Genomic DNA, 16,919 nt, shown 5'->3' with positions numbered 1-16,919 from the left:
GAAAAAGCAACAGCAAACTAACTAGATAGTGTGTCCAGAGATGGATAAAGAAAATTGGTAGTGAAAACATTGCAGTTTGAACGTTCCAAAATAATTATTTAAAGTACAGCACCTTCCTCCTGAACCCAAACAATTCATCTGCAAAATTGCTAAATTCTCAAAAATTCCTGTATGCTTAGATGGTATCTCTTAACCCTAAGAAGTAGGGTGAGCACTGCGGCTATTTTTGCATTAAGATGTTCTGTGAAGAGGGAATCAAAAAAACCAGAAGTCACTCCAAACACACATGATCAGTAGCAAAGAGGCAGGACTTGCTGTGACTCACAGTGCTAACTTTGTAGTTCTTTGAGGAAAAGATCGCCAGGAACAGGCAAATGATGCAGCCTAAAGCAAAGTGTCTCAAGGGTGAGAGAAAAGAAGAGAGCTAAGCAAAGCAGGAAGGAATTAGGAAAACTTTGTGTATAGTATTAGGAAAAAACTTACTAAACAATATGTTACTGTCAGCTGGGAAACATCTTAGGGATTACCATGGGACCTTCTAAAAAAATTAAGGAAGAATAGTAGGAAGCATTCAGCATGAGCAATCCTACATCACAGGAAGAGATGGGATAGCTTGTCCTGTGATCCATCTGGCAGAGTAAACAACAGAAGAGCTCAGAAGAGACAGCAAGTGCAGTTTTTCCACAGGTCCATGATGGATGCCTAGGTACTAAATCTAACATATAAAACCACACTGAAAGATGCATGACTCAAGTATTCCTTATGTTTTAGAATGCACCTGAGCTCCTGACCCACCTATGGGTGTTCTCAGGCTGCAAGTCTAGACAATCTTTCATCAATTTCTGTTCAAGGATCTAACCCAGGACACGTTTTTCACACACATTTGACTAAGGTCAAAGAAAGAGAGAAAAATGCTTTCAATTATGTCTCCCCTGCCTTTTATTTTTTTTTTTAATCCAACGTCTCCTTGCAGGAGCAAGTACATCTTCTGGTAGGCCTGAGAGGAAAGCCACTTTCCTGCTGCCACTGAATTGGAACATACATATCCCACTGCCAAAAAAAAAGAAAAAAGAAGAATAAATTAATATTTATTCCCTCTCTTCCTCCCAAAGGGAGATGCCAGCAGCTCTCAGTCCATTTGAGGGCAGGGACTGAGCACCCTCCTCTAGAACACTGTCTAGCATGGTATATTTGATACTGTTTTGAGAGATGCAGGCTCACTTTCCCTTCTGCTACCCTAATTAGGGGATAAGCACTGACTTATTTGCACAGAGAGAATGGAGATATTATCACCTATTTATTAATTAGTCATTAAATGCTGTTTTATCTTAGGCTAACCAGCTTCCTTTAAAAAGCCTGCTAGTCTAAGTGACAGAAGGCATCCTTGCAACCCAGAGGGAGACTAAAAGGGATATATTTTAAGCTACTGCTCCTTTCTTCTCAGAACCTTGCTAAGTGTCTCCCTTCTTTGTGGGGAGTTTGCTGAATCCCATGCTCAGGTACCATATGCAAATTGCAGGTGTTTAATGCAAACCTATGACAGAGAGAATTCCTGTGCTACCTTGTAATGACTTGGTGGTTTCCAGAAATGTAATAAAATTTCTGACCACATTTAGTTGTTATTCGCAAACTGAAGACTGAGGAAAAAAACCCACACCTTTATTTCTTACCCCCCTAAAGTTGATTACTCCTTTTCCAGTTGAGTTTTCTGAAGAGGAGCCTGAACCCAATGAATTATGCAGTAGTTCACGTTTTCATTACAGCCAAGGAAATACTAAAACATCTCTTGTAGCCCCTAAATGTCTACAAAACAACAACCAAGTAGAGTGGCCACTCCAGGAAGTCCTGCTGAACTTCTGGTTGGGATGCAGGTGTGTTTTGACTTTCAGACTAATTTCTAATACTATTTTAGCCTATTTCCTAAGAAAATCAGGTTTCCTATGATGTTGCTGCTGTCTGCTGCATGTCAGTCTCACTCCAACAACTGTTCAACCATTCTGTGCACTTCAATTAGATCTGACAGAACTGGTGATCTCAAGGATAATTAGATTTTTACTAAATAATTGTAGTGGGTGACACAGAAATCGGGTCATAGGGCACATATTCATACTAGAGCAGGCTTTATTAACACCTACTCACAGACCAGTTTATCTCAATATTCCCTGAATGCACAGAAGGATATTAATATAACTGGCACGGGACGAGCCTGTTAAGTGACTACTGGTTTATGTTACCAGGACTATAGCTTTAATATCTAAATAGAACATAAAGTTGAATCCCCTTCACAGTTACAAGCTTTATTGACATCAATGAAAAAGAAATCTAGTAGTTAATCTGAATTGGACAAGACAATCCAATCCATCCAAACCCAAGGAAGATACAATACCTATTATATTTGTATTTTTCACCATATGAATCCTTTTATTACACCAAAAATGTAACTGTGCTGCTCACTGAAAGAATGTTGCAAACTCATTCCTGCAGAATAGTAGTCTTAGTCATCACAAATACTGTTAGCTTTTTAAAATTCATTCTTTCCTCCCCTCATTGTTCAACATGAAGTATTAAAAACAGCAACACTGAACTTCCAGTCTTAAGTGAGCAGAATAACAGATCCCATTCAATATCCACAAAAAGGTTTTGTTAAATAAAATGTGGATTTTAAATTCCCTACTCAGAGCAGAGTTAGGCTGTCCATTGCTGATAATACTTAGGTCATGCATATCTAAACAAAAGGATTATGGGGTGAATACCATTAAAATAGATCCCAATATGAGGTATGTCATGGGATTTCATTCTTACATTTAGAGGCATTTCATTTACTTTAAATCAAATAGGTCCTAACTCAACACTGAACTTATTCTCCTATCAGACACTCAACTACCTCGGTATTATTTTAAGAAAGCTTCAGTTAGGTGCCAGGAACTGGATACTGAGTTTTAGTGAGAAGAAAAAAAAGAGGAAGCTCATAGTGAGACAGATGAGAATGGCTCTCCCACTTTTTCAGAACTTTAAGCAGAAACATCAGCCATCATTTCACCAGAAATGCTGTAGACAAAAAAACCCTAGGATTTTGGTTTCTAGGGGGAAGGAGAGAAAGAGTAAAGAAACAAAAACCCTTCTGTGCCCCCAGAATACTTATGTGGTGGGAAAGCAGTTTGCTGCATAAAATTTAGATCAAGACCAAGAGGTACAACAGAGTTCACTGCCACAGCAAGACCTTTATAGGGAGAGGGTGTCAGAAGGGAAAAATATTCTTTTCAGAAAAATAGAGCAGTGTTAAGGGAGTGGAACATCTCCCTTATGAGGAAGGGCTGAGGGAGCTGGGCCTCTTTAGCTTGGAGGAGACTGAAGGGCAACCTCATCAATGTTTACAAATATGTTAAGGGGGAGTGTCAGGAGGACAGAGCCAGGCTTTTTTCAGTGATGTCCAGTGACAGGACAAGGGGCAATGGATGCAAACTGGAACATAGGAGGTTCCATGTAAACTTCAGAAAAAAACTTCTTTACTGTGAGAGTGACAGAGCACTGGAACAGGCTGCCCAGAGAGGTTGTGGAGTCTCCTTCACTTGAGACATTCCAAACCTGCCTGGACACGTTCCTGTGTGATGTGCTCTGGGTGACCCTGCTCTGGCAGGGGGGTTGGACTGGATGATCTTTCAAGGTCCCTTCCAACCCCTGAGATTTTGTGATCTGCAGTGTCTGTAGCATCTGCAGTTCTGTAAAACTTCCTTCTGAAAAAATAGCCCCCACATCATGTGCAAGTCCACTGTTTTAATAGTGGATATCCACTCATATTCTGCCTTGTAACAACTGAGCTTAAAATGGGACAGTTTTAAATGGGAGCACTCTAGAAGTACATGATATAACCTAGGATTCCAAGTTGATATAGCCTTTGGACTGATCCACTACTAGAGAGTGTGGATGGATACCTGTCAGCAGGGGGAGAACTAATGACCACTAATAAATTTTGGAAAGGTGGCTCTCACTATTTAATTTGTTCCTTGTACAAATACATTATGTTTTGCATTAAAAAACAAAGTTAAAGTATTTTTTTTCTACTGGGCAGTAAGAAGATAGTCTTTCTACCTGGTCCTAGCTACCTTACTTTGGATCAGGCAGGGATCTCTAGGAAGAAAAGGAAATGTGCAGAAGTCAATACTTCTCCCAGAGGAACTGAGCATCCTCTTCTGGAAAAACCTTCATGAGGATGGTGCAGGCAAGGAGGGAGAAGAAGAGGTGAAAAGCAGGCAGCTCACAGCAGAGTACAGCTTGCAAAAAGCTCCCCAGAGGGCCAGAGACTTCCCTACAGCAGAGTGCAGATCCAGGGAACGTGGAGGAAACTGGTGGATTTGTCATTCAGCACAGAAGACACTGCAGTTTGATTCAAAATTAACTTGCAAATGGATGTTTCCAGTACTGGAGGACTAATCTGATGACTGTAAACTCCACAGCAGCTCAGCGGCAGGATGGAGCCTGGCATACAGCTCCATCTGCATCACAGGATTTGTCCCAACATGATCAGGAGTTTTATATCAGACTTTTCCTTGCCTCAAATGGCCACTGAATTGAAATTAGTCAACGGACAAAAATTAATCTGTTTCAAAAGACAGTAAAGTGCAGTTTAGTTATTGTCACATACAAGTGTTTCGCTCAACTAATTTGAAGTGGCTCAGTCTAACACACCTGATAACTTTTCAGTGGTGCCACAGTGACAGGGGTAACATTACCTACTGTGAATCTTTCACAAAGCTGATTAGCATTTTATTAGTTTAATGAGTGGAAAACAACAAAGGCTTTAGCCTTCTCCCTGGCACACTGAAAAGAAAGACTGGACTTCACTCCTCCCTTGCTCCACACTATGTCACTCTGAAAACGTCCCTGTTGCTGGCAATTTAGGATCAGATTCAGCAGCCCTTTCCAGCTGCTACAGTGTTTTAACCTTAAAAAAAAAGAACTGTGAAGATTGAAGTGTCATCTTTAAATTATTTAAGATACTGCTTCCTGACTTTTTCTTTTTTATTGTTTCTGGATATCCTGGAGATATATTTATTTGCTTTTAAACCAACGAGGCTCCAGACTAAAAGCGTGATTTAAGAAACTGTAACAGAATAAAGCACAAGAGGAGGATTTTGTAATCATCCCCAGATTTATCACTCAAATATGTGAAATGAGTTTAGTTTCTGACGTGCATTACTAGCCTTCCTGCCAGATGGGAACCATGTCTGCATGACCTCCAACTAGCAGTTGTACAGTTGTTTCTCCTGCATTTAAATCTGCATTTGTATCTGAAGGTGACTTAGACATATTTAGGTCTCAACCTTGCAGTTCTGGTCTCTCAGCAAGTTGTAGTGGCACTGATTCGTGCCACCACATTTGACTTTTAGACTGGAATTGTGTTGAACCCCATGAACCAAGGGAGTACAGTGGAGTTCCCATGTACTCATGCAGACTATGGCATCATAATGCAACCTCTGCCCTGTAGTATATGAAATAAATACATTATAATTGCACTTTGTCCTGAAATTATATTAAAATATATTGGAAAGATACTCAGGAGATTTTTCTCTATTTTCCTCCTAAAAGTGTCACTTCAGGGTAGGGATAAAACCATTTCTTTATGTCATTCACATATTCTCTTTAGCACAAACCCCAAATTTAATTGGATTCCAAATACATGGCTCCTAGATAACTTATAACCAATGTACAGTTTACTGTACTGTAAATAAATACTCTTAATTATACATATTGTCTTTTGGAGACAAAAAAACCCCAAACTATTGTGTAACTGTATAAAAATGTAGATATATTAGAATTTAATCTGAGGAATGCCTGTGGTGCAGCACTAAAAGTCAACATGGAAAAATACGCAGTGTCACCTGAATATCAATTGATTAAAAATCCTGAGCAATATGTCCCATTAATCAACACAAGCCCATTTAACATGGATGTAAACACATGCCAGAAGTCAGTTCCTTCTCTGACACAGCTCCTCCTTGCCTCTGTATTGAGACGGGCCAGTGAAGGAGAGGGTCAGTTCTGCTCTGCAGAATATTCTTCTGGTTGACTGAAGGTGAAGCTGAGAAACATTCCCTGGGGCTTTATTTTGTTACACTGAGCCAGCCTTTGCTCCCTCTGCTTCCCAGAATAAGGATGGCACACATGTAATATGTCTTGACTATAAAGCCCAACTACAGAATACTGTCAAGCTGCTGGTACCTACCTATTCCTGTTCTACAACCTCTGAAGGTTTCCTCCTGCAAGAACAATTCAGCTGCCTGGAGGAAGGAGAATATTCAACATGGGAATACCTTGTGTGGTTAAGGCTTCCAGTGGTGAAGGAACACAGTCATTACTAACAGCTACATCTGAAGGCTTGAGGAAAAACACTGGCCAATGAGAGCCTCTAAGCCCCCCCAGGGAACAGCAGTTCCAACTTTCCAAACACATGTAAGGAACAACAGAAGCAAGCAGCAAGTGCTTGAGAGGAGAAAAGAGCCAAGCAGCCTTAGAGGAGACTAACTTTGAGGTCCCGTATTTTACCCACCTCGGCTGTCAAGCTCTGAGGTTCCCCATCCCACTTAATGGAATGAAAACAGGAATAGTACCCAGAGCTGCTCGTGACAATCACCAGATCCTTGCACTTGTACAGTCAAAGAGATGGACCATGTCAGAGAGCTCAATTTTTCTGTGCGTTCCCCTGCTGATGGGCAGATTGCAAGAAAATCACACATCTGCATTCTCTCCAATGGGAAGAATAATAGCAGAAAGACCCACCACAGCCTCTCACACACAGTACTTGGTGTTATGGTGGAAACAATACTTGGTACTGTTGGACTGCCTGTCCCTCTCTTCCTGCAGTAACTGCTCAGGCTCCCTCCACCTGCCCAGGTGGCTGTTTTATTTCCATCATCTCCCTCTCTCTCATATTCACCTCTTATTCCCTCAGCTAAGCCTCAGTACTATTTTTCTTTAGGTCAGCCTCAAGTACAGCCAGTTCCTTCTCCATCAGAACCGTAAAAAGCCTTTAAATCTACATAATAAAAGAGCAAATATAGAAGCACTTCTATGCACAGTGTTTTATTTTACTAGATAATGGGTACAGCCACATGAAATTAAGGTTATGTTTATACTGGTGATTCATGGTATTAGAAATATGTGGTCACCACCAAATCCAAGTATTATTAAGTCAGGAAATTCTCAGTGGATCATTGATCATAAACATAAATCAAACATGCTGGATCTGGAAAAGCAGAATCGGGGCATTCAAGGTAAGCTCAGTTCTGCACTGTAATGCCACAATAACCATAATTGGTCCCAATGCACATAAAAACTGATTTTAGAGACATTAGTTTTATTTTTTATTCCTCCCTATTCTTTAATTTTCACTTCCCTGCTAATAATAGCTTCTATTACTACCAGCCATTTGGAACAAAGAGAAAACCTATCTCAAGAACTACAGCTCTTAAAGCTCTTTCATTTTACTTTAAATTAGTCAAGTCGTTCAAATTCTGTATTATAGTGAGTGCTGCCATTCCAGGGAGAGCAGAACATCATACCAGCACAGAAATTTCAGTTGCAAGGACAAAACTACTTAGTCTTAACTGTGAATTCATCTTCATAGTCCTTTATTTCCTTTCCACTCTTAATTTGTTTCCTTGAATCTCTTTGTTAACTGCAACAGCGCTTATAGCTGACACAGAACACCAGCCCACAAGGAGATTCCCTACAGGAAAGGGATTAATGCTGTTTTCCAAGTCCTGACCTGCAGGCTGCAAAGCTTTTTGTGTGGGAATAATCCAGAAGCTCATCCATTCCCTGTTCCATCTCACAGTGACCTGACAGAGTGCTGACAATTCCTGTACTTCCTCACAGAACCCATAGCTTTTCCAGCACCCCAAGCGCCTGGTATGTGGAATCTGGGAGACAGGTGAAGATTAGGGCTCCAGGCTGTGCTCTGTGCTGTGAGGAGTCCTGCTGCAAGGTGCAGGCTCCTGTTGAGGCTCCTCCATCCCTACATTTAATGCAGGGTGTATCCCAAGTGTGCCTCGACGGGCAGGCACGACCACGCTGCACAACTCTGCACAGATGCCAGCACATTTCCACTGCTACAAAGGTACAATAATAGTTTCTGAACTGAGTTCCAAGGGAACAACTGATAAATGGGATTAATATAGACAATCAGATAAAACCTGCATCTATCACAAGTGCTAAATTGGGGGAAAAGGGACTCAAAGAGGGTGAAACGTAATTCTCATGAACTTACTGAACAGTAGTGATGCTCTGCTGGAAGCAGAGCCTACACCTACCTAGTAGGTCCAACCATTCTTTTCTTTGATTCTTTAACTACCTAAACAAATAACATAAACTAGAGGTACAAACATGGTGGGAAATTGAAAGAAAGAAATGGGAGCAATGAATGGGCTTAGGGAAATATACAAAAACATAAGATTTGAAGTGAAAGGCCAAAGCTGCCCCAAAATGGGATGTTTGGAAATTAAGTTCAGGATTAATTTAAATAGCCATATGAAAAGAAGCTTTCACTTTCCTATTTTCAGCTCTACAAGATCAGATCTAGTAAAAGTTCAAGGCTGGCATATTTGCTTCAAAATAGGTACAGCAAAGCGGTGAGTTAAAAATGTGGGCAAAAACCAGGACTAGTAAACAGACTAAAAGAGATAATGCACTGTTCTGTGGAGCTTTTAAATAGTCAGTTATCACCGCAATTTTGTGATAAAGGCAAAAATTTCTTCCTTTTTCTCTCAGTGCTTTTGGTTTTGATACATTGACAAGTGCGTGTGAGAGGCTCAGTGACAGTCTTCCCTGAGCACCTGTGCTTGCTCCACTTCTGACCAAGATCTGACTGCACCTATGGAATGACAGCTTCTGTCTTACAAACCCTTCAGCATAGACCAGCACTGATCTCTCCTATGGCAGCTATTTATCAGACTTGCCCAAGAATGACCACGTCTTACTCAATACCTGGGCCAAAGGCAGGTTGACATGTCACCCACATGTGACAGGCCACAAACCAGCACTGGCCATGCTCAACAGCTCTTGTTTTTCCTTGGATATTTTTGTTTGTGAATGCTGATTCAGTGTAAAATTTTCAACAGTTTATGAGGACTCTGGTGCACCTAGAGCAGAGCTGCACCTCTCTGGGTCTTAATGCCTTGAAAGGCCAGACCAGTGAGAGGTTTCTGCTTTTGTACCCTTTTGACTCCCGTGCCAGAGCTCCCTACTTGCAGACACCAAGGCTCACTTGGAGCAGCACTTATCACACATCCCCAACATTTGGCTCTCAAAGTGCTTTACAGTGGCAGAAAAAATACAGATGGAAAGACTTGAGACTGGGATTTTACTTGCTCTGTGCTAGGGAAGCCTGGGGTATCTTGTGGTCTAGCAGACATCAGGCAGACAGGCTTGCTGTACAGATTTTGAATAGGAACCTCTCTGTGCCCCAGTCAACCTGCCAATAAACTGAAAAATATCAGTGACCAGTTCTACAGAACTAGGTCAAAAGACGTGACACAAGGACAAGTAGAGCTTAGTGCTGCATGTTAACCTCCCGTGCGAGCTAAACCAAGCCCCATCCACCTCAACACATGGCTCCTCATTCAGGATAATAAATCCTCAAACTGCTGAAACCAGCATTTGCTGAGCTGTCTTCAACCTCCAACTGCCAGCATTCTTTGGGTTAAGTCTATCACTTTGACAGAACAAGAGGGAATGGTTTCAAGCTGCAACAGGGGAGGTTTAGATTGGACATGAGGAAACATTACTTCACAGAGGGAGTGGTTAGAGACTGGAATAGGCTGCCCAGGGAGGTGGTGGAGTCACCATCCCTGGGTGTGTTTAAGGGTCGTTTGGATGTTGGTGGATGTGGTGTTGGTGGACGTGGTTTAGGGGAGAACTTTGTAGAGTAGGGATGATGGTTGGACTTGGTGATCCCAAGGGTCTTTTCCAACCTGACTAGTTCTATGATTCTATGACTTTATTACACAAGAATGAGATACAGGCTCACAATACCCACTGTAAAGAAAAAATACCAAAATAATCCAAATGAAGTGTTTGGCCCAGTCTGTTTTGTGGCAAAGTTCTCCCTGAAACTAAGAGGGATGGAATTTGATCTGTGTGCTTCAAGATGATGAGGAAAATATTTTCCTTTCTAAAACAAAGCTGAGAGTTTTGTATGGTGCCTATTTCTGATTCTCACTGCAAGGGCAAGTTGTGCAGACCAGGTCTGCAGAGCTACAGAGACAAAAAGAAAGTAACCAGGAAGAACATCATTCTGTGTTTCTTCAGCTCACGTGGTGTAATTATTTTAAATGGAAATGCAGCTTTATCTCAGTTTTCAAGCAATTTCTGCATTTGAAGCAACGTTTTGTACTATAAATGTTCTTTTCAGCTCAAGTTGTGTAACTTAAAAAAAAAAGTCTGTAAAAATTTTTACTTAATCGTCCGAGAAATAATTTTTCATTATATGCAAAATTTTCAGTCCTTGAAAAGTCCAAAGATAAACATAATCTGTCACTGAACTTTCCTCACATCAAATGTTACACTTCAATCTCTATGGAGAAAAAAATCCTACAGTATCGTATTTTTGTCTCCCCCCCTCCCCCCATTATTTCTCACCTATACAAAAACTACTGGAAAAATTAACTGCTTTAAGGGTTTGCAAAATAATTGATTCCATGGTATATAACCATGGTGACAACTCTGCCCAGGGAGAATGTTAGAAGAGATTCTTGATTGGAATGCTGACACAACTTTAGGTGTAGGCACTAGAGAATCCTTTCTTAATTTCAGACTGCAAAATGCAGAAATAAACAAGCAGTTAAGGTGATGACTGCCCTACAGAAGAACCACAGGTCCTGTCTGTGACTGCACCTTCCCCAGACAAAGAAAAACTGTGTCTCTACTCAATATCAGAAGCTAAAGCAAATTCAGCTTCTTCATTCCAAACCTACATACGGCCCTTATTTTTTTTCTTTCCCTCTTTATTTCTTAAAGGGGGAAATCTCAAACATTTTGGAAACCCTATAAAAGCCATTTTAAACAATGTTGTGACACATGACATTTTTAAAGTGGCAAATTCATACCATGAAAAGAAATGACTGGGTATTTACTTTTTAATTTTTTAAACAGGATTTCTTTAAAGGGAAAAATAATATTCCCAAGGAAGTAGCAGAAATCCCTTCTCTCTTTAAGGCATTTTAAACCAACAAAACACTAGCAGGCATACTATAAACCATATAATACTAATAATACTTCAGTCTTTTCAATCTACAACATGTAGAACTCCATTATTTATAAAGAAATAACTAACAGGCCATCCAGCAATTATGTGACAATTGAAAAAGCTTACTGAAAATTAACAGTAAAGCAAGAGCACCTGCTAATGATAATAGAATACAACACAACAATGTTTGTTCTTATCAATAACAGCCCAGAGAAGTACTGGCTGTGCATTGCAAATTACTGTTTTGGTCTCTATTGACAACTAAGGTAAACCTGAATTTTAAAATGAATACATTTATAAAGAAGCAAGTAAACACCTCAATCTAACTCAACAGCAGGCTTCCTTGCTGTTTGATACAACAAAAAATGCAAAGTAGTTTAAGAAATATATGTGTGCTCATACTGCATGCATCCTGGGACACCATCTACTAATCAAAGTAATAATCCAAGAATATTCTACAAATATACATGCTCTATTCATAAAGTACTAAACATGAACTCCTGATTGAGCAATACTAGGTATAAAATATAGACAGTGAGATTGTCTGCCATCATTTTTAGCACCTCCTCAAATTTGTCAAGTTTTAAAATGGTTTTTACTTTATATTTGTGCATCTTTAAAAAGCAGGCGACTAGACACCACACTTTGAAAGCCAAGTAAGTGTTTGAAGTTAAATCTGTATTTTATTTATTTATTAATTAAAAAAGGACTTCTACCTTCCCTAAAATGCAGTGCCAAAACATTTTGCAATCTCACATCTCTGATTTCATAAAACAGTTTTATGGCAGCATTTCTGGGTTACCAGAATGCTGCTGTATTGCAGCAATGAAACCCACAGTCTTTTCTTTCTTGGCTGAAATATTGAGCCTTTACTATTGTATTAATACTAACCACCTTGCTCTTTGGTTAAAAAAAAAAGTAAAAAAAAAGTTAAGAATTAGTACCACCAATGCCTGCCTGCTAAAACTGCTAATTAGATTCCATGAAGCCATCAGTCACTCCAAATACTGGCCAGAGAATAAAGAATAGTACAAGAGACTTGAATTCAGTGCATTACCACTGGCATCAAATATTTCCAAACTCAACTGATAATAAGCTGTAACTTTAACCAGATGTTAACCAGAAGTTCTGGTAACAGTATGCCAAAATGTCTTTACACAACTTTTCAGCAACAGACTAGCATTAAAAGGTACACCTAAAATGCCTTAAAAATCTCACACGTTCTCACTTGGCTTGAATGAATTATTTAAACTAATTCATGTGAGCTATAAAACTAATTTACTCCCGAACTTTGCTGGTTGGTATCCCAAGAGTGCAGAGAAAAAGGAATACTCCTGGGTGAGCCGAGTGCCACGTCCACCTGGAAACCTGCACTGACTACGCGTGGTTTTTGTTTGGTTCAAGACCAGAAACTTGGCTCCTGTAAGTCAGCCTTCACTCCAGGCATGCAAAACCCACAGCCAACAACTTCCCAACGTCACCCCCGGAACACCGTGCAACAAAGCCGATCCCTCTCGACACAAGCAGCAATCGATCCCCTTTGCTCTTTGTAGAAGCAAGCGGAAAGGAAGGTGCGGGTGGGTGAGAGAGGCTGCTGCAGGTGTGAGGAAGGAGCGGTTTGATTTAAGTTCTCTTTCGCTCAGCAACTTGGCCATCCGCTTACCCCTTCCCCACCTCTCGTTGAAGCGGGAAACGGGGCTGCAAGAATGTGAGGAATGTCACAAAATGCCTTTTATTGTCCGAAAGGATCGCGTGTGACAGGAACGCGCGCCTTATCGCCGGGCTGCAGCTCGCTGCTCCACTGCCGTGATAAAAGTGCTGGAGCAAAAAAACATGACACGATAGGCTCAATCCAAAAACCGGATTAGAATGTGACATAAGCTCCCTCAGAAACTAATCAATCAACTCACGCTGTAACATTAGACTCCGGCTCTTAAGGAGGGTGGTTAATCCCTTCAAGGTTTATTTACACGCTCCCTATTGACTCCCAACTTTCAGATACAAGGCATCTGGGGGGGAGAGGCAGAAGTTTTGCGGCACGAATCAGAGATGATTATGGGAGTAAAAACCAAAGCGAATCCAAACCTCCTCTCCCCCCCCCCCCCCAATTTCAAAATAACATTTTAATTACAGCTGTTAAAGTGAAGACTGCCGGATTATTTTGCAAATAGAGTTTGGTGGGGCTGCTGGGGTTTGTTTTGTTCCTTTCTTCCTCGCCTCTCCTGCCACAGCAACACGCACATTAGGACGGCTGGTTTCCGCCACTGCTGCCCCGCAAAGCCGACGCTGTGCGGGTTCAGGAGACCCGACCCCCCCGCGCCGCACCTGCCTCCAGCCGCTTCCCGCAGGGCCTGGAGCTGGGAAGTCTGCGCTTCACCTTCTCACCAGCTCAGCCCCCCAGTCCCCCCGCTCCGAGCCACGGCACACGCAGGGGAACACCGGCCTGGGCCACGCATAGCCGGGTGGTTTAAAAATACGGAACAAAACCCGCGCAGCAGCGAAGCCGAAACTCAGGAGGGTGCGGGGGGGACCGCACCGGGTCGACCCGCGGCGCCGTGCGCGCGTCAAGAGAAGCCTGAGGACGGCAGAAAACTTTCTGGGGAACAGTTTCGGGGGGGTTGACTCGGCGGGTGCTCCCGCCCTCCGCACCCCGGGGCCGGGCACCCCACCCCGGCTCCCCCGCACCCCTCTGTCCGGGCACCCCAGAGCCCCGCCGTCCCGAAGGAGCCCGCCGAGCTGCCCAGCCGAGCCCCTCGTCCCCAACACACGCGCTAACAAGCGGCGGGGCGCGGTGCGGTGCGGCGGGAGCTGGCGCGGCGCGGTGCGGTGCGGGGCTGCGCGGGGCTGCCCCGGCCGCCACGGGAGCCCTCCCCGAGCAGAAGGGGAGCCGGTTCATCCTCCCGAAGCCGTGCGCGGCAGGAGGCCGCGGGGAAAGCAGACTTACGAGCTGGAGGACGCCCTGGACCACGACGAGGGGCAGGGGCTGCAGGTGCACCATCCTGGCTGCCGGTCTAGGCGGAGACTCCCCTCGCACGGGTCTCGCACATCTCCGCTCCGGAGAGGAGGAGGAGGAGGAGGAAGGAGGGGGTGGGGGTGTGTGTGTGGGGGGGGGGGGCAGGACTGAGCGCAGGGACACACCGCCCCGCTTGTCCCCCCTCACGGGGCGCTGGCAGGCAGCGGCCAGAGCCCGGCACTGCCGCTCCGCTCGGCTCCGCGGGCGGCCATGGCGGGCGGGGGCGGGAAGGAGAAGGCGAGAAGGGCGGGAGGCGGCGGCACCGCCTGCGGGGCGAGCAGGGGGTCCCCTCAGACGCCGCGGCCGGAACCCGCCGCCTGCCGTGGTGCTGCCGGGGCCCGGGAGCTGCTCTGCCGGGCCGAAGTTGGGGGAGAACCGTCGCTTGGGGTGGGTGGGGTGAGGGCGGCGCGTCCCTACCGGGCGCTGAGGAGACCCTGCCCCGGGCGGGGCGGCCGCCCCGGCAAGTTTAAAGCTGCGGCGGCCGCTCCTCTGGCCGTGGGAACCCCCGGACGCAGCCCGGCTCCTGCCAGGGGGAGCCGATCCTCCTCGGCCCGGCTGCCTTTCCTGAGGGAGCCGCAGCCGCCCGGCGCTGCCTTCCCTCAGGGAGCGCTGCCGGTAGCTCCCACCAGCTGTAAAAGGAGAGGCAGGGCAAGGCTTGGACTTCACCTTCACCCCCTGGTCCTGCTTTTATAGGAATCGCGCCCCCCCCCCCCAACCCCGTCACAGCTCCATTCCTGCCCCCCTGGCACCCACACGCGGGTGGGCATCCGCGACCCGCGTGGGGGAGCGCGGCGTGTGTGTTTTCTCCCCAGCTGCCAGGAGAGACGCGTTGGGACGGCCGGGCCCTGCAGCCTGCCCGGCCCGGGGCCGCCCCGGGGCCGCTGTGTCAGCTGGGGATGGGGTCCCCTGGGGCGGGCTGGGGCCGGGATCACGCCTCGGTGGGCTCCGTCCCTGGGCAGCGGCTGCACAGGGGAGCGGGGAGGAGAGGGGCCTGAGAAACGGCGCCCAAGCGTGCTGGGGGCTCGGGGGGGCTGGAGGACCGGCCGCTGAAGAAGTCGCTCTGAGGTTGTATCCCTTTAATAACGTAAATTAATGAATGCGCTCTGGACCCGGTTTTGAGATGGGCGTGAGCGGCCTGAAACTTTTGTTCCCGTGCTTGGGAGCTGGAGGACTGAGAGCCGTGGAAGGGGCAGTGAAGCCCAGGGCGCAGGAGGCCGGGCGCGGACGGACGCGCTGGCTGGGCCCGGCAGGCCCGGCAGGCCCGGGACCGGGCACTGTGACCCCAAACAGATTCTCCTGAGCCCAGGCTGGCAGAGCCGGCCTGTGCTGGTGGGCAGTTCGCGCGGAACGTGACGTGCGAGCTCCCCGTCACGGCGCTGAAGCGGAGGTAGCGATTTCAAGTTTCCAAAACCCTGCTTGTCGTTTGCAGATTAGTTTCCTCTCGGCTCTTGGGTTGCCCAGTCTCATCTTCTTGCTAGGTCTGTGTTCAGGTTACATTCTGGCTGCCTTTGTGTTTTCAAACCACTGAAATCCTTGCCAGTGGACACAGCTTTAGACGCCCTTGCATCACACTTGAAAGCAGCCGTGGTTTCACCAGGCCATGACTGTGGTCACTCGAGTTCAACCCCACGGGTTCCTCTCCTCGCTCTCCACACAGGCTGTCCCAGGACACGCGGGTGAGCGCGATCGAGCCACACATCACGCTCTCATTTGGATTCAGAAAAGATGCCAAGGAAGCTACGTATAAACCAAACAGCTCTAACATGGGTCAATTTGCAGCAGACTCAGAGATTCAGACCACAAACCCCCAGGAAAACAGCAACGGTTGTTGAATCGATATATTAGAGTATTAACGAAGTTACTTTGGGCAGCAGTATTTGAGAGTTCTCTTAAAGTGTTTCTTTCAGTGGTCTTCAACCGATCGTGCTACAGTTGGGTTTTATTTTTAATACAGAGTGATCAGCATGAAGTATTCTAGAACAGGATTAGAACTGAAATCCAAAAGTTGTCCTCGCATCCCGGATGGAAAACAGTCGCACGCTGCTGCGCAGGCGTTTAGTATCGATCAATGCTCATTCCTGTGGTACCGAAATGATGTTATTGCGCCTTAAAACGAGCCGGTTACTGGCTCAGCCGAGCACGGGCGAGGCAGGCGGGCAGGAGGTGAGGCTGTGCCGGGCTGGCAGGGCGGTGCTGGCTGCGGTGTCGGGTCCTTGCAGCCCGTGTGAACACCGTGAGCGCTATCTGCTGCTGGCGGGCTGCACTGCCCGCTCCGCCCGCGCCCGCCCGGCCCGGCGCCTTCTGCAGCTGCCTGTGAAGACGGTCATGCGATTAGAATTGCGAAGGCTAAATTCGGATGAAGCGTTGAGACAGATTTTTAAGAAAAAAAGGAAAAGCTGCTCTCTATAAATTCAAGGAAAGCTGAATTTCTGTAATTGGCTTTTAAGGGAACAATAGTGTTTAAACTAAAGTACTGTAGTTCTATCCTATTAAATACAAAAAGACTCGATTCAAATGACATTAACTTTTGTCACACAAGCTATCAGAAGCTGGCCTTAAATCATACTTTTTTCCCAGATGAACTAGCAATAAATATTTGTAAAGCTCTTTGAAGATGAAAAGCACCACACACAGTAAGAGATAAGTAGTATTGTTATTTTTATG

General features: G+C 45.2%; 1 protein-coding gene across 1 annotated transcript in view; it reads right to left on the bottom strand.

Annotated features, from left to right (window-relative positions):
- Window positions 1–14,495, bottom strand: part of NXPH2 (neurexophilin 2) — a 36,060-nt gene extending 21,565 nt beyond the window's left edge. Inside the window, exon 1 of the mRNA XM_051623682.1 lies at window positions 14,187–14,495. Within this exon, the coding sequence (XP_051479642.1) occupies window positions 14,187–14,240 (54 nt within the window). The 5' untranslated portion in view covers window positions 14,241–14,495. The remainder of the gene's footprint in view (window positions 1–14,186) is intronic.
- Window positions 14,496–16,919: the final 2,424 nt, after the last annotated feature.

Source organism: Apus apus, chromosome 6 (genome assembly GCF_020740795.1).
Source record: "Apus apus isolate bApuApu2 chromosome 6, bApuApu2.pri.cur, whole genome shotgun sequence".
NCBI classification, from domain to species: domain Eukaryota; kingdom Metazoa; phylum Chordata; class Aves; order Apodiformes; family Apodidae; genus Apus; species Apus apus.
Note: the sequence above shows the minus strand (reverse complement) of the source record. Positions and strands in the feature narration are given on the sequence as shown.